This window comes from Rana temporaria, chromosome 4 (assembly GCF_905171775.1).
Source record: "Rana temporaria chromosome 4, aRanTem1.1, whole genome shotgun sequence".
Taxonomy (NCBI): domain Eukaryota; kingdom Metazoa; phylum Chordata; class Amphibia; order Anura; family Ranidae; genus Rana; species Rana temporaria.
Genome location: NC_053492.1, coordinates 409,173,025 through 409,194,391, shown reverse-complemented (window position 1 = coordinate 409,194,391; position 21,367 = coordinate 409,173,025). Strand labels below are relative to the sequence as shown.

At 43.5% G+C, this 21,367-nt stretch overlaps 1 protein-coding gene across 1 annotated transcript in view; it reads right to left on the bottom strand.

Annotated features, from left to right (window-relative positions):
- Nucleotides 1-18,470, bottom strand: part of PLEK (pleckstrin) — a 71,021-nt gene extending 52,551 nt beyond the window's left edge. Inside the window, exon 1 of the mRNA XM_040351265.1 lies at nt 18,247-18,470. Within this exon, the coding sequence (XP_040207199.1) occupies nt 18,247-18,435 (189 nt within the window). The 5' untranslated portion in view covers nt 18,436-18,470. The remainder of the gene's footprint in view (nt 1-18,246) is intronic.
- Nucleotides 18,471-21,367: the final 2,897 nt, after the last annotated feature.

Below are 21,367 nucleotides of genomic sequence, written 5' to 3'. Positions count from 1 at the left end.
GTGGAGCAGATTCATCTTCCAGGAGCATCTCATTGGGCCCCCTTCTGGAAATGAACCTGAATGGTCAGTCCGCCCCTGCACAGGAGGCATGACTGGTGAACCAAAACTGTATAATCTACAACAAAAAGTCCCAACATAATTTCTGTAAAGGTTCTCATTTGTCTTGGTCATAGTATAGCTAGTAGTAGTTGAACTTATTCTCAATGTTGAAGATGTTTTGCAACTCATCAAAGCAAATTTCTCAACTCTATACTTGATCGAGTTGTGGAAAGTCTTGAACATTACAAAACAAGTCTAAACTATCCGTCTATCTCCTTCTCTATTAGCTTTTCGAGGATCCCTGAAAACCCTCCTCTTCAGAGAAGCCTATCCTACCCACATCTAACAACTGTATTTTAACTTTGCCCACCTGATCACCCCCCACATCTACTACCCTCTGTTTCACTTTACCCTCCCTTCTAGATTGTAAGCTCTAGCGAGCAGGGCCCTCTGATCATTCCTGTATTAAATTGTATTGTAACTATAATGTCTTCCCTGATGTTGTAAAGCGCTGCGTAAACTGTTGGCGCTATATAAATCCTGAATAATAATAATAATAATAATGAAATATTATTAACTACTTCAAACATAAATTTATGCTCAATAAATGATTCTAATACCACCTAGTGCTCACCCTATTATGTTATATCTCCCTTCTTTCAAAATGCAGAACAATGTGACTCATACAGAGTTTGGGTGAAAAGCTTAGTGCAGTACAAAACTTTTGGTAATTAAATAGTACCTTATTTATAGAGTTTTATACATCATACCAACAAGGATGTCAGGTAAACTGTATTTCTTTAATCAAAAGGCCAGTGCGGATTCATGCTCATGCATATTGTCACAAATTGATTCCTCAACATCAATTTGTGACAATATGCATGAGCATGAATCCGCACTGGCCTTTTTATGCTAGAAATCCGGTGGCAAAAAAAAAGAGAAAAAATTGTTCATTAAAACATGTGTTAGGAAGAAACAACAGTATAGACATATCGCCTCTAATAACCGAGCTGTTGAGAGCCTAACTTCTGGATTGTATATGTAGTGTCACGAGTTAGCGAGGAAAAGGCATCCAGGAGTGACTCTTGCGGTTAATCATAGGCCCACCGCTGGGAAGGAATTTTGCTTGCCACAGATATGTCTCTCAGATTTAAAATAGGAAAGAAGGGTGGAGAGAAAAAAGGGAAGAAAAGAGAGAAGGAAAAAGAGAGAGGGGAGGCGGGAAGTGAGGGGATAAAGGTGGCAGGGATGGAGGAATAGGAGAAGAAAATTGAAGGGGGGGGGGGGGAATAGTTCTCCAGAGGGGGAAAAAAACACCAAAGGGAAAGGATAAGACAAAACAAAAATTGGGATTGACCCAGCGCACCCTACTAAATACACCCCCGACATGTAGCCTCCAAGCTGGACCCCTTCAGAAAGGTCTTTTGAGCACTCCCAAGATCCATATCACCTTATACTCCTAATAGACACCACTTTGGGTTACAAATATTGGGGATTTCAAAGTTTATGGTCATAGTATAGCTAGTAGTAGTTGAACTTATTCCAGTGTTGAAGATGTTTTGCAACTCCTCAACTCTTGACTTGATTGAATTGTGAAAAGTCTTGAACGTTACAGACCAATTCTAATGAAATATTATTAAAGGGTCACTAAAGGAAAACATTTTTTTTGCTGAAATGACTGTTTACAGGGTATAGAGACATAAAAGTTAACTGATTCCTTTTAAAAATGATTAAAAATAGATTAAATTCTATCATATAATGTGCCTCTAGTTTCACTTTCGGTTTTAAACTGGTTTCATGTTTATGTGAAGTAAAGAGACCCACAGAACAAAAACAAACAAATCCAGGGCAGTGTTTTGTTTTTAAAATGAATCTGATTGGTTCTGAGGAGTTTTAGACACACAGCTTAGACCACAGTGAGAAGCTCCCATGAGTTTTTTCATAAGGAGCCAGACAAGCAGGAAGTGTGGAGATCACAGCAGAATTACAGCTACTTCAAAGCAAAAACGAACAATGAGGACATGAAACCAGTACTGCGGTAAGGTAAAGGAAGCTATTTAGCTAAAAAAATATTTTCCTTTAGTGATCCTTTAACTACTCCAAACATAAGTTTATGCATGATAAAAGATTCCAATACCACCTAGTGCTCACCCTATTATGTTATATTGCCCCTCTTTCAAAATGCAGAACAATGTAAATTGTTCTACAGAGTTTGGGTAAAAGGCTTAGTTGCAGTATAATACTTTTGGTAATTAAATAGTACCTTATTTTTTAGAGTTAAATAGTACCTTATTTATAGAGTTCTTTAGATCAGACAAACAAAAAGGATGTAAGGTAAACTGGATTTCTAACATCAAAAGGCCAGTGTGGATTCATGCTCATTATGCAAAGGATCCATGTTATTTATGCTGTGCCAGTTTATTGTGCACATATTCATTCATGTGTGAGCACATGCACATACCAATTAGCACTTAGCGCCTAGTGGCCTATTTAAACTGGTCTAGCACTAAGGCCCCGTACACACGGTCAGACAAAACCGATGAGAATAGACCGAGGTTCAGTTTCATCGGTCCAAACCTACCGTGTGTATAGCCCATCGGTTTGTTTTCCTTCGGTCCAAAATGTTAAAACATGCTTCAAAACCGAACCGATGGACCGCTGCCCGATCGGTCCAAATCGATGGTTAGTACAGAAAGCATCGGTTCAAAACCCGCGCATGCTCAGAATCAAGTCGACGCATGCTTGGAAGCATTGAACTTCATTTTATTCAGCACGTCGTGTGTTTGACGTCACTGCGTTCTGACCCGATCGGTTTTTGGAACGATGGTGTGTACACATATCAGACCATCAGGCCACTTCAGCGGTGAACCGGTTTGGTCCGATCGTGTGTACAAGGCCTAAGAGCAGTTGCTGAATGGTCTTCAGTAGGGATGAGCCGAACACCCCCCCCCCCCCGTTCGGTTCGCACCAGAACCTGCGAACAGACCAGAAGTTATTGTCCTAAAAAGTGTTTGGGGACCCGGGTGCTGCTCCTGGGGACATGTATCAATGCACAGTTTTTTCGGAAGCAGTGATTTTAAATTACTTTTTATCCTTCAGAAATGACACTTTGTGCAGGGACAGTTCCAAGCACGGGAAACAAGCGCTGCTTTACAGGCATACTTTACACACCCCCTAGGTACGAAATTAAAGGAATATTTCACTTTTATTGTTTCACTTTAAGCATTATTAAAATCACTGCTCCTGAAAAAGCGGCCGTTTTTTTTAAACTTTTTTTGCATTGATACATGTCCCCTGGGGCAGGAGCCATGTCCCCAAACACTTTTTACGACAATAACTTGCATATAAACCTTTAAAATTAGCACTTTAGATTTCTCCCATAGACTTTTACCAGGGTGTTCTGCAGCTTTTCGAATTTGCCGCAAACACCCCAAATTGTTCGCTGTTCGGCGAAGCTCATCCCTAGTCTTCAGCTTGTTCCTGTGTTCCCAAGACCTGATCTGCTGTACCTGCTTACTGGTGTATGACCCAGCTTGCCTTTGACTTTGCTTCTGCTCTCGCTTTAGCTCTATTACCTAACTACTCCGACCTTGGCTTGTTTACTGAACCTGATCTGCCTGCTGAGTCTGTACTGCATTGCCCGGCTGTTAATGACCTTGGCCTCCCTCCTGGACTTGCTTTGCCTGCTGATTCGGTGACTCGCTGCCCAGTTACCGCTGACTGCTGCTCCTCTCCTGCTTCTGTTCTGTCTCTCGCTCTGGTGCCAAGCTGCTCCTGCATTCTGTCCCATGGACTGCGACTACCAGCTCTACCCACCTACAGAGTAGTCATCATCACCAGATAGCTGATACGGCACTCACGCCACTCCTTGCCCCTACACTGGGAGTGTAGGGCGGGATGTGCAGGAGAGACCTCCACAATATTCCAGTCTTCATCAGGTACATGATAAAGAAGAACAGTGGTAGAAACGTGGGACAGAAGCATCCGTTTTCAAAAGAGAGACAGTCTATCCAACATTTGGAAGCTATGGTTCGCTAGTCCTTTCATATACAGCAACATTCTCTATTTGCAACAGATAAGACATGCCTTGTGGCAGGGCTCGACAAAATCCGGGCGCCAGGTCGCAATTGCGACAAGAAATTGTGACATGGCACCCGCCGGTAATTGAGGCCGTGGATTTGCGGCCTACAAGGCTGCAAAGCCGCTGCCTCAATTACCAGCCATCGCGGGCCCGCCATGCCGCGATCGCGCGGCTGAGGGAGGTGGGGGCGCATGGAGGCACAGGATCCTGTGTCTCCGCGATCGCGGCGGGAACGCGACGGCCGGTAATTGGGGCCGCGGCTTTGCGGCCTTGTGAAGTACCAAGCTTCCTTCTGTGACCTGGCGCCATCTGGTGGTGGCCGTTGGCATTACAAGTAAAACCAGTTCTAATGTGTACATTTTCACTGTTTTCACTGCCATCTCCTTCCCTCTAATTAGAACCCCCAAACATTATATATTTTTTTTATTCTAACACCCTAGAGAATAAAATGGCGATCATTGCAATACTTTCTGTCACGCCGTATTTGAGCAGCGGTCTTACAAGCGCACTTTTTTGGGGAAAAAATTCACTTTTCTTAATTAAAAAATAAGACAACAGTAAAGTTATCCCTATTTTTTTTTATTGTGAAAGATAATGTTACGCCGAGTAAATTGATACCCAACATGTCACGCTTCAAAATTGCGTCCGCTCGTGGAATGCTGACAAACTTTTACCCTTTAAAATCTCCATAGGCGACGTTTAAAAAATTCTACAGGTTGCATGTTTTGAGTAACAGAGGAGGTCTAGAGCTAGAATTATTGCTCTCACTCTAACGCTCGTGTGGTTTAAATACCGTTTACATATGCGGGCGCTACTCACGTATGTGTTTGCTTCTGTGTGCAAGCTCGTCGGGACAGGGCGCGTTTTCTGGCTCCTAACTTTTTTATCTTTCTCCTAGATTCCAAGCAAATTTGTCAAACCCTGCCTTGTGGTAATTTTAGACAAGTTGTAAATGACAAATCTTGACAGCCATCTTCATCCTCTTCTTTGTGTCATAACTTGAGCTCCCTCTTGTTATTCAGTTGATGGCTTTGCAGTCCTTTTGTAGTGTTTAGCGCCCATTGGCTGATTTTGTCTTTGTATTTGTATAGCCATGGCAGATAGAATGTCTGTGGTTACAACTAAATGCGTGCCATACCGCAGAGTGGAGCACATTTAATAGCTAATAAGTAGCTGAGCTACGTTATTAGTAGACATATTCCTGTATTTCAGCATGGCAATTTGTTTTTCCTTTGAGAGCAAATACCGAACAATTTGAACAGTTATCTCAATCTGTCCATGTGACTGTGTTAGGGCTGGAAGCTGTATGCTGAAAATCATAGGCTTTAGTAAGCCTTTCAGATCTAATTGAAGCAAACTGAGGGTCATTGTCTGATGCAACCATATTTTTAATTCTGTATCTAAAACACATTGCTTTCATTTACTTAAAGCGGAGTTCCACCTAAAAATTGAACTTCTGCTTAACCCACTCCTCGCCCCCTTACATGCCACATTTGGCATGTAATTTTTTTTGGGGGGGAGTGGGGGCTTCAGGAGAAGGGGACTTCCTGTCCCACTTCCTCCTTCCGCCAAGGGGCTGGAAAGGCGATTAGCTTAATCGCCTTCTTGCAGCCCCTCCCTGTAGGCGAGCGCCTGTCCAATCGGACGGCGCCGCTCGCGCATGCTTAGTGCCGCTCGCGCATGCGCAGTGGGTGCCCGGCCGTGAAGCCGAAAGCTGTCACTGCCGGGTGCCCACACTAGGAATGAAGACGCCGGCCGGGCGAGGAGCGGAGCCCCGGCCGGCGCGTTGCTGGAGTCGTGGAGCAGGTAAGTGTCTGTTTATTAAAAGCCAGCAGCTACACTTTTTGTAGCTGCTGACTTTTAATAAACTCAAAAAAAGGCTGGAACTCCCCTTTAATAATAGTAAATGTCAAAGCATCTTTAAATTTTCTATTAAAAAAATCTTCTGTACTTGTCCACAGCCAATAAATACCTTGCACTTTCTAAACCAAAAAGATCTGATGCAACTGTTTAATGCATGTGGGATCAGTGTGTAATGCTGCATGCAAAGAGGAATTATGTGCACCATTTCCTCAATTTGAGTTTCTATTATTGGCAGTAGAATATATCATGGGCTCTCATTTCACATTTCTCAATTCCTGCATATTTGTTATAGTAAATCTTTTTTAATAAATCAAAGTTCACCATTACACACTACAATTATCCACCTCATTCCGAACAGTAGTATCAAAGAAATATGTATGTAGCAAGAGACACATGAGAGCAAGTTTAGGTAAATTAAAGTTGAAGAAAAGCCTAACACTATCTATTCTTGAAAATGTGCCCCCCACCCTACTCCTGCCAATCCTGCCTAACCTGTATAAAAAATAAAAAATAAAGAAATGTGTATACTTACCTATTTTTAACCTTCTCTGGTCCAGTCATTTGATTCTGAATCAAAGGAAGAAGGACCCCCTGGTCCAGGTGTATAGGATAACCCAATTGGAACCAAATAAGGAGTGCCAGCCCCGGCTCGCCTCTGTGTGATACTAGAAAAAAAGAACAGCTGCACATCCAAAGGTTCCAAATGCCTTTATTGAAATCACTGTGATGACACCAGGGACACCAGAAAACAGTCACGTAGACGTGTTTCACACATACATCTTGTGCTTAATCATTACCCATAATGATTAAGCACAAGATGTATGTGTGAAACGCGTCTACGTGACTGTTTTCTGGTGTCCCTGGTGTCATCACAGTGATTTCAATAAAGGCATTTGGAACCTTTGGATGTGCAGTCATTCTTTTTTTTCCTCCACTTGATCCTGAAGCTCTGGCTCCCCTGTATCGGTGAGCGGCTGCTGCAGGGGAGAGGAAGGAACACCAACAACAAATGAGCCATGGGAGGCTATGAATGACATCATGGCTCCCAAATTCCCAACTGTTGTCCAGCGCTCCCTGGGCTGAAGCTGCAGGATCACGGGACCAAACTGGAGTGGATTAAAAATAGGTAAGTACACACATCTTTTTATACAGTTTTAGGCAGGATAGGTAGGATGAGGGGGAGGGAACATTTTTAGGACTTAAGCCCTGTACACACGGGCCAGAATCTCATCAGGAAAAAACTGTAGTTTTTCCTGACGAGATTCTTGGCAAGAATCTCTTGCTGCCCAAAAGTACAGACACTCCTTTCAAAAGAACCGTGGTTCTTTTGAAAGGCAAGAACACAGTGACGTCATCGCGCACGACGAGCATGCACTTGTCACATTCGATGCCGTCGTCACCATCTTGCTGCACCCTACCTATGCCTAGGAAGCTGAATGCCTTAATGTTCTAACAGAACCCATATGAAAGAGAAATCAATGGTTGGAATAGTGTTGTCAATACAATTAAGTTGTAGAGGATGTGGAAAGTTGCTCACAAGAATTAAAAACACCATATCCAGTTCCTCAAAATCTTGTTAAATTTAGCAGCACAACCTCTGGCCTCATGTGTTATTCTGTATAGAGGGAGGACAGAATTAACAATCTTTTCCATGCATTTACTGTATATCTAAGGCTGCTGTGGAAATACAGTGTAATACTACAGTCTTCCTAGCATAAGTCAGAAAGGTCTTTTAAGCACTTCCAAGATCCACATCACCTTATACTCCTAATAGACACGACTTTGGGTTACTAATATTGGGAATTTCAAAGGTCGGTTACATAAATTCTATAGTAATCAGAGACCAAATTGGTCTAACCTTAAAGTGGAGGTTCACCCTAAAACAATTATATACCATTCCATCCAGCATACTGCCGACATGTACATTATGCTGTTTTTTGGTTTTTTTCGCTGTACATACCGTTTTATAAAACAGAATACTGTACATGTCGGCAGTATGTCGGCAGTATGCTGGATGGAATGGTATATAATTGTTTTAGGGTGAACCTCCGCTTTAACCTCCCTGGCGGTATGATTCTTTCAGAAAAAACATGCTGAAAGCGGTACCATTATTTGCAAGGAAATTTGACGTTTTATATTGTAGGTCTGTCATTTTTAGAAATAACTCACTTAAATCTGACCAAACAAGCTTCTAATAGGCATCCCGGGTATGACATTTTTTTAAAAACAAAATTATAAATTATAATATAATAAATAATTATAAATAATTATAACAAATAATAATATAATTATAATAAAAATTATTCAATAATGTAATCAAATCAAAATCACTGAAATTTGCTCAGTTGCAGAATTGTTGCTGTCATTATTTTTTTTTTTATGACGAATTTCCCCACAAATCGCTATCGCACAATTCTGCAAGTGATTATAATTTATTATCGCTGTTTTCTAGCTGCTCTAAAACCATTTTTGACATAAAGGGACACTTTTGGTTGCTATGGACAATCTACAGTTTGCAGGGAGAAAGAAACGTTTTTATTATATAAAATGACATGCATGACACAGGACAGACCACTAGGGACAAGGGGGGTGTGTTTTTTTTACATACAGTACTGTAATCTATAAGATTACAGTATACTGTATGTATAGTGTTTGTTGACTTTTTTGAATTTGGCGCCGTTCTCCGTCCCCGTGCGTCGTAACGTCGCAGGAAACGGAGATCGGCGTCACACGGAGGCACTGTGTGAATCGAGCGAGGTCCTGCTCGCTCACACAGCGCGGTGGCATCGCTGGATCCAGGGACAAGGTAAGTAAAACTCCCTGTACATCCAGCGAGGCGAGCCCGAGTCTGACTCGGGGTTACCGATCCTAGCCCAAAAATCTCACCCCGAGTCAGACTCGGGAACACCGCCCAGGAGGTTAAGACAGTTCTAGATCATTAGCTAGATTCACAGACGCTGCCGCAACTTTAAGGCGGCATTGCGTATCGTATTTACGCTACGCCGCCTTAAGTCAGAGAGGCAAGTACTGTATTCTCAAAGTACTTGCCTCCTAACTTACGGCGGCGTAGCGTAAATGCGGCGGGCGCAAGCGTGCCTAATTCAAAATAGTCTGAGGGGGCGTGTTTTATGTTAATTATGTATGACCTTACGTGATTGAATTTTTTTTTGGACTGGCGCATGCGCCGTCCGCCTACATTTCCCAGTGTGCATTGCGGCTAAGTACGCCGCACGGTCCTATTGATTTCGACGTGTACGTAAATGACGTAAATCCCTATTCACGGACGACTTACACAAACAACGTAAAATTTTCGAATTTCAAAGCGGGAACGGCGGCCATACTTTAGCATTACTATTCCAACTATTAGATGGAATAACTATAGGCCTGATAAAGCGTTACGTAAACGGCGTATCTGTACTGCGGCGGCCGGGCGTACGTTCGTGAATAGGCGTATCTAGTGATTTACATATTCTACGCCGACCGCAATGGAAGCGCCACCTAGTGGACAGCCTAAATATTGCACCCTAAGATAGGACGGCACAAGCCATCGTATCTTAATTTAAGTGTATCTCTGTTTGAGAAATACACTTAAACTCAGGTGAGGGCAGATTCCGAGTTAGGTCAGCGTATCTACTGATACGCCAACCTAACTCTATGTGAATCTAGCTACATATGTATAAGATTCTTATCAGCTCCCTTACACTTACACTGTCCCTTTTCCCTATTTGAACGTTTGGGCAAGTGTAAAGTAGACCCTGTAAAAAAAACATACTTGGGTGAGTTTGTCTCTAGCAGAGATGACTATTAAAATAGGCCCAATCCAGCCTCAGCAGCAATCAGCCCCTCATAGAGAGACTAGTCCCTTAGTAAATCAGCCCCATTCACTGTTGTCTATCTGTGGCTGTATTCAGTTTGTGTCATAGATAAAAAATAGGTAAACAACATTCTACTTAGCTTACATAAATTTCCATGGTTGCACACAGACCTTTAATGCTCCATATCATTTTTCATAAGGTCAAAAAAAGCTAGGAAAAAATACTGGATGAAAAATGCTGATAATAGCATTTTTGTGTCAGCTTCTAGTAGCATTTTAGTAGCTTTTAGAAGCATTTAGGGGCATTAGCGTTTTTGCAGTACATGAAGAAAAAAAAAAAGCTCCAAAAAAGTTGTTAGGAGTATTTAGCATTTAGAAGAAGCTAGGAGCATTTAGAAGCAGTTACGAGCATTCAGCGTTTTTTTCTGCTGGAAAAACGCTTCAAGAAACTTTAGAAAAACATTTTATTTTCTGCTCCTAGACACTGAAGCTCAAAAAATGCTAATAGCCTAAAGTAGCGTGCATGGACACATAGGATGATAGTATTTCGTTTCTAGGAGCAGAAACAAAAAATGCTAATAACAGCTTCTAGGAGCTTAAAAAGTGTTAAACACCAGTGCCTAATGCCGCGTACACACGACTGTTTTTCGGGTTCTAAAAAATTTAGTTTTTTTTTAATGTCATTAAAAACGATCGTGTGTGGGCTTCAGAGCATTTTCCGGGTTCTAAAAAATGGCCAATTTTTTTTTCGAACATGCTCTATATTTTCACAACGTTTTTAATGGTCGTGTGTGGGCTTTAACAACGTGAAAAATCTGCGCATGCTCAGAAGCAAATTATAAGACGGGAGCGCTCGTTCTGGTAACACTACCGTTCGTAATGGAGTAAGCACATTCATCACATTGTTACAGACAGAAAAGCGCAAATCGTCTTTTACTAACACGAAATCAGCTAAAGCAGCCCAAAGGGTGGCGTCATCCGAATGGAATTTCCCCTTTATAGTGCTGTCGTACGTGTTGTACGTCACCGCGCTTTGCTAGAGCATTTTTTTTTCACGATCGTGTGTAGGCAAGGCCGTTTTAATGATTGGGTTGAAAAAAAACTTTGTTTTTTCTAGACCCTTAAAAACATCAGTTTTTTAGAACCCGAAAAACGGTCGTGTGTATGCGGCATTAGTGTAGAGGAAGGACCTATGCTTATCTCGTAAAAGTACAATGCACATTATAAGCATTAGAAGAGTTGTATGAAGTATTTTAATGTGTTTTCTTAAAAGGAGTGAAGGTTAATAATGTCCAATGACATTGCTGAGGATCAAAAGCTTCCACATGTGCTTGGGTGGTGTAAGAAGTCCCCATGTTCACAGAGGAATACTACCAAGTGCCAAATATTGGGAGAGGATGCCACATCTAAGGCTTTGTTAGCATGAACACTAAATCAAGGGCTGTCTTTGCCCACACAATATGCTCACGTGCCTCGTGCATCCGCGTGCAGACAGTCCTATTTATGTCAGTTGGAACATGGCGCTGCATGGCTGCTGTTCCCAATTTGATATCCATGTGGGTGCGTGTCCTCAAACCAGACAGTGTGAGTTCAGGTACATCACACACACATGTCAGATTGGGAGCAGTGGCTGTGTTCATGCAGCCTCTGTGTCCCACTTGACATGAATGGGACTGCCTGCACATTAATGCACAGAACACCTGAGCATCTCATGACGGCCCATTCACAGGTGTACACTTAAAGCATATGTGAACCTTTACCATATATATATATATATATATATATATATATATATATATATATATATATATATATATTAGGGTTGTCCCGATACCACTTTTTTAGGACCGAGTACAAGTACCGATACTTTTTTTCAAGTACTCGCCGATACCGAATACCGATACTTTTTTTTAAATGTGTCCCCAAATGCAGCCATGTCCCCCCACATATGCAGCCATGTCCCCCCCACATATGCAGCCATTTCCCCCCCACATATGCAGCCATGTCCCCCCCACATATGCAGCCATTTCCCCCCCACATATGCAGCCATGTCCCCCCCACATATGCAGCAGGTGTAATGCTCTTTGCAATCTCCTGTAGAAAATAAAATAAAAAGTTGCACTATACAACAAAATATACGTGCATTTATTATTATTTTCCCCGAAAGGCAATTTAACCTTTTAAATCACTCACGCATGCCTGGGTAGCCTAAATTAAGCCAATAGACACATTGTGAACAGATTGAAAGCAAAAATCATTTGAACACAGGTTATAATTTCATGAAATAAAACATTTCCTGTTCCTCATATGCCTCAGAAATTCCAACAGCAGAAAATCAAAGGGGATCACAGTCCCATACCATTGGACAACATTGGAAATCACATCTATTGTGACACAGAAGTAGAAAAAACAAACTGATCACAGGTGAAGATCTCCCCATGCATTCCTATACAATCTGTCCCCATAGTAGCGATCCCAGCCTGCTGACACACACAGGAGGAGACCTGTCTCACATGTTTCAGTCACCCTGCAGTACTAGTATTACAGGTCACAGACAGACAAGCAACGAACAGATCATTACAGAGGAGCTATGTTGGCGGGGACCCCCGGCCTCCTGAGCGACACTGCAAGCTACGGCACCAGCAGATCTGGTCTGTGAGCGGCAATGGGGTGACTCCGGGTGTAGGACACGGCGCACTATTACCTGCCTGGGTGTCAGCAGAGCGGGGGGTGCTGGGATTGGAGGATTTCAGGAAGCAACATCTAGAATAATGCGCAGCCGGCAAAACCGCCCTGTCTGCTATTGGTGAGCACTGCGGATTAACCCGTGCGACGCCGCCACATTCTGCTGTCACATGTGCGGCATGGAATGGTTTACAGCGTGCGGGGAATATCACAGCTTTCATTTGAATAGCTGTAGTCTTTCCCGCGCGCCACGTATAGACACTTCCCCTTGCTCGGGATTGGACAGTTCACCCGAGCAAGGGGGAGTGTCTATACGCGGCGCGCGGGAAAGACTACAGCTATTCAAATGAAAGCTGTAATGTTCCCCGCACGTAATAACCAAGCGGGGATGCGGCTGCGGCGGCGGCGGGGACGGCGACGGGCGGGAAGTATTCTATTTCGGTATCGGGGGTATTTGCGGGAGTACGAGTACTCCCGCAAATACTCGGAATCGGTCCCGATACCGATACTAGTATCGGTATCGGGACAACCCTAATATATATATATATTATATACCTTTTTTAAAAAAAAAATTATAAGTGATCACAAAATCTCTGCTCTTAGCTGCATAAGGGACTTAGAGAGCCAAGGTGGAGAAACAGCAGTACACTGATTTTCCTAGCGAATGTCTGTTTTATATTATTTTTGTATAGAGAGAGGGCCCAGCTGCCCCTTTAAAATTCGGAACTGGTTGTAGCCCATCCATGCCACCTCTTCAGTTCTTCATTACAACTGAAGAAGCTGTGCTTTCCCTGAGGTGACAAGTTGCAACAAGCACACCCAGGTGACAGGCAGCACACACACAACCCTAGCCACCCCACCCCAGATGTGGTAGGCGGCACACAAACAACACCCCAGCCCCCTAACCTAGGGTGACCAGACATCCCCAGTTTCAGGGGACAGTCCCCTGATTGAGGACACTGTCCCCGGACCAAGTCTGTCCCTGGTTTTGTCCCCAGATTGGGTTTAATATGGAGCAGGGGCAATTTCAAAGACAGTCAGTGCAGAATTCAAATAAAAAAAATAGAATTTTACCCCCCCACTCCGCCGTGCCTACTAGAATAGGGGGGTTGTATTTTTCCCCCATTATCTGTGCCCCTTTCTGATGATCATGTGCTGGTCGGAGCGGAGGGAATATTTCTTCAGTTTCGGGCGCATGCCCATTCAGCTTCGCTCACATGTTCTTCTGCCTTGGCTCAAATCCTGGCCAGCCACCTGCCTATCTCCTTGCCTTCCCTTGGCGGAGTGATCTTCCTCCATTCCCCATCCAGTAGTAGCCGGGGCCCGAAGAGTAAGACTTGAGAGGCTGTGAGGCGGGCGGCGACGGGCAGAGAGTCGCTGATTGTTGCCATTACTAGTAAAGAAAAAATATGTCCCCGGATTTCATTTTAAAAATCTGGTCACCTTACCCTAACCCCCCCTCCCAGAGGTGACGGGCAGCACACACACCACCCCAATCTTCCGTCAATACCCTTCCCCCCCGGTAAAGGCGTTTTGGTTGCTGAGGCTGGTGCCGGGGAGGTGGCAGACCGCTGGGTTAGAGCATTTGTTAGGTGGTCATTGCTGTCTGTGTTCTATTGAAGAGACTGCCCACCACTTTCTGTCCTGAAAATAAAACTGTGAATATGCAAATTTTCTTAGGGCTTACAGAGCTGTGAATTATTCCCACCTTACTAATAAAAGTGTGTCCTTGTCTATGTACTAACTGGAGAGGTTGCTCTCACTTCCTGTCCTAGTGAGGCAAATGGAAATGAAAAAATCCTCTCTAATGGCTACACAGCAGAGGATATACCCATCCTGTATTCCAGGGGCCTCCAAACTTCAAAAAACGAAGGGCCAGTTTATTGTCCTTCAAAATTTTGGGGGGCCGGAGTGTGACCAGCAGGCATAGAAAATGTCCCAGTATGTCCCAGTAAATAATGCCATAGGCTAAGGTGACCAGATTTTTTAAATGAAATCCAGGGACATATATATATTTTTACTAGTAATGGCGGCAATCAGCGACTCTCTGCCCGTCCCCACCGCCGCCCGCCTCACAGCCTATCAAGTCTCACTCTCCAGGCCCCAGCTTACTACTGGGTGGGGAGCGGAGAAAGATCACTCCGCCAGGGAAGGCAAGGAGATAAGCAGGCAGGCGCCTGGCCGGGACTTGAGCCAAGGCAGAAGAACATGCATGGAGCTTAATGGGCATGTGCCCGAAACTAAAGAAATATTCACTCCGCTTCAACCAGCATATGATCATCAGAAAGGGGCACAGATAATGGGAAAAAATAGACCTCCCTAAGCTAGTAGGAGAGGCGGAGCGGGGTGTGTAATTCAGATATTTTTTTATTAATTCTGCACTGACTGTCTTTGAAATTACCCCAGCCCCTGTTCAAATCCAATCCGGGGACAAAACTCAACAGACTTGGTCCGGGGACAGTGTCCTGAATCCAGGAACTGTCCCTGGAAACCGGGTATGTCTGGTCACTCTACCATAGGCTTGGTGGCCAGTAGGAGCAAAACAATTACTGTATTTATTGGCGTATACCGCGCACTTTTTTTCCCCTGAAAATAGGGGGGAAATCACAGAGTCGTCATCTCCTCTCGGCTCTCATTTGGCTGTCACGTCACACACACACAGTCCCGCCTCCGCCACCAGCATTGGACCAGTGTTCTGTCTGTCACAGGAGATGGTCCAATGCCGATGGCGGAGGCGGGACTGTGCGTGTGTGACGTGAGAGCCGAGTGGAGATGACGGCTCTGTGATTTCCGGCGGTGATTTCCGGGGGGCGCTCGTCCCCCTCCTTCCCCTCCGAGGTATGCCATAGGTACGCTACAGTCTCGGCCAGCGCTACAGTCTCGGCCAGCGCTACAGCGCTGCCCACGTTTAAGGGTTTCCTCACCCTCCCCTTCACCACAGACTGCTGAAGCCTGCTGAAGCCCCAAGCCCCGCTACAGTCCCGGTCACCTAAGGTACTGTACATTGCTGCTTATCTTATTTTGCATTTACTATTTGGACTAAAAAAAATAGTTTTTCCCAAAAATTCCCTCTTAAAATTGGGGTGCGTGTTATACGCCGGCGCGCGTTATACGCCAATAAATACCGTATATTATTAGTGTCAGTGGGAGGAATGGTGCCCCATTGTTGGTACAGTATCAGTGAAAGGAATAATGCCACAAGGGCCAGATAAAGGTAAGCAAAGAGCCACATCCGGCCCAATGGCCGTAGTCTGGAGACCCCTGCTCTATATCCCATCCTATTAGATTGTAAGCTCTTCTGAGCAGGGCCCTCTTAATCCTCTTGTATTTTATTGTATTATAACTGTATTGTCTCCCTTTTATATTGTAAAGCACTGCGTAAACTGTTGGCACTCTATAAATACTGTATAATAATAATAATTCTATCCAAAATGGGGAAAAAAAGTCTGGCATCTTATTTTAAAGAAACTGTTACAAAGAAAAGGATACTGGATGTGATGAAATTTACTAATAAGGAAGTAGCATGTAGATTATACGTTGGAGTTCATTGAAAAGCATACCAAAAACATTCTTAATCATAAATCAGGCCAGAAGTTTACACCTCCTGGAAAATACTTATCAGGCGCTCCGGAAAACTGACCATTACACATGGGAGCAAATGTTTTGTATAAACATTGATAAAGTTTTCTGTTCACATTTTGAAAACATGCATATTGGTTCTTGTTACAAGCTATGTCAAGGAAAGGTATGTGAAAATACTGGAAATTATCACAGAACACATAAAAACGTATTGAATGAAAAAGTATAATTAAGATGCACTCAGGGTGCAGATATTTCGAAGGATTATTATAACTAAATAGTTACTTGTATCTGAAAGATTACTTGTAGTGTTCATACATGAACCTATAGAGCATCAACATCTACGCAGATTTCTCCAAAAATATTGAAGAATTAAAGCAGAACTCCAGTCGGAAACAGATACTAGATAAAAATAAGCATCCCAATAAACAATATAACAAAATCAGCCTTTGCTGATTGATGATGTTGGGACCTTAGACCGCTGGAGCATTTCCCCAGTCTTCCTAGTGACAGGACACTGATCACAGCTCCCTGTAATCGGGAGCGTTGATCAGTGTCGTGTCACACACAGCCCACCCCCCCTACAGTTAGAAGCACTCCCTAGGACACACTTAACCCCTTCAGCGCCCCCTACTGGTTAACCCCCTTCACTGCCAGTGTCATTTTTACAGTAATCAGTATCAATTTCAATGGTCCCAAAATGGCATCAAAAGTGTCCGCTGTGTCTACCATAATGTCGCAGTCACTATAAAAATCGCTGAAATTACTAGTAGAAAAAAAAATATTAATAAAAATGCCATAAAACTATCCCCTATTTTCTAGATGCTATAACTCTTGCGCAAACCAATCAATAAACACCTATTGCGTTTTTTTTTTTACCAGAAATATGTATAAGAATACCTAAACTGAGGATTTTTTTTTTTATAGATATATTTTTGGGGGATATTTATTATAGGAAAAAGTAAGAATTAGTGCTTATTTTTCAAAATTTTTGCTGTATTTTTGAAAAGGAACGTCAATTTTGTTTGGGAGCCATGTTGCATGACCGCGCAATTGTCAGTTAAAGCGACGCAGTGCCGAATTGCAAAAAGTGCTCTGGTCTTTGGCCAGCCACATGGTCCGGGGCTTTAGTGGTTAAATAAAAGACACTGGGGCAGATTCACGTACAGCCGCGTAAAATTGTGCGGGCGTAACGTATCTGATTCACGTTACGCCGCCGCAACTTACGCGGGCAAGTGCTGTATTCTCAAAGCTGCGGTGGCGTAGCGTAAATCGGCCGGCGTAAGCCCGCCTAATTCAAATGTGGAAGGGGGGGCGTGTTTTATGTTAAACTACTGTGACCCGACGTGATTGACGTTTTTGCGGAACGGCGCATGTGCCGTCTGTGGAATTTCCCAGTGTGCATTGCTCCAAAGTATGCCGCAAGGACGTCATTGGTTTCGACGTGAACGTAAATGACGTCCAGCCCCATTCACGGACGACTTACGCAAACAACGTAACTTTTTCAAATTTCGTCGCGGGAACGACGGCCATACTTAACATTGGCTGCGCCTCATATAGCAGGGGCAACTATACGCCGGGAAAAGCCTAACGTAAACATCGTAACTTTACTGCGTCGGCCGCGCATACGTTCGGGAATTCGCGTATCTAGCTAATTTGCATACTCAACGCGGAATTCGACGGAAGCGCCACCTAGCGGTAAAAAAAAAATGCAGTTTAGATCCGACAACGTAAGAGACTTACGCCTGTCGGAACTAATGGATATCTATGCGTAACTGATTCTAAGAATCAGACGCATAGATAAGACGGGTCCGATTAGGACTTACGACGGCGTACATGGCGCTGCGCTGTCGTAAGTCCTTTAAGAATCTGGGCCACTGACGATAATATCAATGGAAGAATGAATTTACCAGGTAGAAGAGAATTAATTAAATGATCTACCCCCCCCCCCCCCCCCCCCCACCCCCTCCTCCTTCCCTATTCTACCTTTATGTGTCAGCAAAGAAAAGATCACAATAAATCAAATGAAAGATTCAACTTTATCTATGCATGCAGTCAGAACAATGAAGGGCTGATTGGGTGGTATGATCACATTTGATCGTTTTTTTTTTGTTTCACTAAAAACAACAAACCCATATAGCTCACAATTCCACGACACTGTTAGCAGAAATTGGGTGTGTCTTACCTTTTTCACCAGATAGCCCTCTCTTATTTTCTGTGGCTCCCTCTCCATTTCCATTTTCCTCCTTCTCAAAAGACAGTTCTTTGGTTGTGACAGATAAAGTGATGGTTTATTTTCCGTGCAGCTTTCACAAGAAAGAGTAAGCAGCCAATCAGAGGGGTGCTGGGGAGTTTCCTCATTTTGAGGTTGCATAGAGGAAGCGATGTAACAAAATTTTTTGTTCTGGTTACTTTTTCAGAAAAGATCTTTGTCAGAATATTACAAAGAATGTGAAAGAAAAACAAGAATTTGATGTTTAATAGAATAGTACCGGGGATTACCAGTGCCCAGAATCCCCACCTTGGGTCAGGAGCACTAACTAAAATACACAGAAAACATTACAACCCGATTCCAAGCAAATTATAAACACCTAAAAAAAAATTGTGCAACTGTGTTAAAACGTCATCATAGAAGATCTTTATTTAACTAAAATCTAAAACCTGATTCCATAAAACAATGTGTGGATGTAAATAATTTTTTTGTGTGGTAGAAAATGTACTTAGAACCCCCAAACACTATATCATTTTTTGAAACACTAGAAAATAAATTGGTGGGTTTTACAATTTTTTTATGTCACATGGTATTTGCAATACACAACACAATTTGTTTGTAAAATTGTGCACGCCCACGCAACGGCAGCAAACAACATCAATTTTATTATCCATAGGCGATGTTTTAAAAGCTTTTACAAGTTACCACTTTTGATTTACAAAGGATTTCTAGTGCTAGAATTACTGCCCATGATCCAACGTTTGCGGCGATACTCCACATGTGTGAGGACGATCGCTGTTTGCGTGCATGCGAGGATATCACACGTTCGCCTTTGCGCACTAGCCCGGTCGGAGGCCGGGGGACTTTAACCCCTTGACACCCACCCGCCGTCAAATAACGGCGGGCGAAATACTCTATTGTTCTGACAGGACGTCATATGACGTCCTGTCATTTGAAGCCCTAGGGGGCACGCGGGCACACCCGTCGCGTTACTGGGAACACAATGCGCGTGCCCGGCGGCCGTGATGGCTGCCGGGCACCCGCGATTGCCCAGTAACTGAGCAGGACCGTGGATCTCTGTGTGTAAACACAGAGATCCACGTCCTGTCAGGGAGAGAGGAGACCGATGCTGTGTCCCTTGTATATAGGGACACAGATCGGTCACCCCCCTCCCCCTACAGTTAGAACACTGACTAGGCTACACATTTAACCCCTTCCCCGCCCCCTAGTGGTTAGCCCCTTCCCTGCCAGTCACATTTATACAGTAATCAATGCATATTTATAGCACTGTTCACTGTATAAATGTGAATGGTCCTAAAAATGTGTCAAAAGTGTCCGATGTGTCCGCTATAATGTCGCAGTCCCAAAAAAAAATCGCAGATCGCCGCCATTCCTAGTAAAAAAATAAATATAAAAAAAATCATAATTATGTCCCCTATTTTGTAGGCAATATAACTTTTGCACAAACCAGTCACTATACGGTTATTGCAATTTTTTTTACCAAAAATATGTAGAAGAATACGTATCGGCCTAAACTGAGATAAAAACATTTAAAAAAAATCGGATATTTATTATAGCAAAAAGTAAAAAATATTGTGTTTTTTTTTCAAAACTTACGCTCTTTTTTTGTTTATAGCCCAAAAAATAAAAACCGCACAGGCGATCAAATACCACCAAAAGAAAGCTCTATTTGTGGGGAAAAAAGGACGTCAATTTTGTTTGGGAGCCACGTCGCACGACTGCGCAATTGTCAGTTAAAGCAACGCAGTGCCGGAAGCTAAAATTTTGTCTGGGCAGGAAGGGGGTGTAGGTGCACAGTAGGCAAGTGGTTAAAAAAAATATATATATATTATTAATTTTGTTTATTTTTACACTGTTGCTTTAATTATTTATTTATTTTTTCACTTTTATTGCTGTCACAAATAATGTAATGTGACAGCAATAGTGCATTGACACCTGCTGATTGGCCAAAGCATGCACCTGACCTGCATGCTTTGGCCAATCACAGCGTGGTCTGCTGGTGGTAAGTCTGTCAGTGCTCAGACCATACACCCTACACTGAATCAAATTGGTCTGCATGGTTATTGTCCCAGAAGGGAGCCTCTTCTAAAGATGATGCTGAAGACAAGCAGACTAAGGACATGGATTACTGGAACCATGTCCTCTGGTCGGATGAGACCAAGATAAAAGTATTCAGTTCAGATGGTGTCAAGCATGTGTGGCGGCAACTAAGTGAGGATTACAAAGACAAGTGTGTCTTGCCTACAGTCAAGCATGGTGGTGGGAGTGTCATGGTCTTGGTCTGCATGAGTGCGGAACTGGGGATCTACAGTTCTTTGAGGGTACCATAAATGCCAACTCATACTGTGACATACTGAAGCAGAGCATGATCCCTTCCCTTCGGAGACTGGGCCGCAGGGCAGAATTCCAACATGACAAAGACCCCAAACACACCTCCAAGACAACCACTGCCTTGCTAAAAAAAAAGCTGAGGGTAAAGGTGATGGACTGGCCAAGCATGTCTCCAGACCTAAACCCTATTGAGCATCTGTGGGACATCCTGAAACGGAAGGAGGAGGAGCGCAAGGTCTCTAACATCCACCAGCTCCGTGATGTCATCATGGAGGAGTGGAAGTGGACTCCAGTGGAAACCTGTTAAACTGTTGAACTCCATGCCCAAGAGGGTTGAGGCAGTGCTGGAAAATAATGGTGGCCACACAAAATATTGACACTTTGTGAAGATCCACTTTAATTATAGTATTTTGTAAAGGAAAGCAAACAGGGGCACCACATGGAGCAATAAGCCCCATCAAATTAATACCATCATGTGATTTCAGTTTAGGGCACTCAGGGCTAAACCCAGAGCCTTGCTGTAGTGTCCCTGTAATCATCTGCATGGTGCTTCTCAGGCCCTGTACACACGACCAAGGAACTCGACGTGCCAAACACATCGAGTTCCTCGTCGAGTTCAGTGTGGAAGCCGCCGAGGAGCTCGGCGGGCCGACTTTCCTCATTGAACAACGAGGAAATAGAGAACATGTTCTCTTTTCGGCCTGACGAGTTCCTCAACGGGTTCCTCGCTGAAAAGTGTACA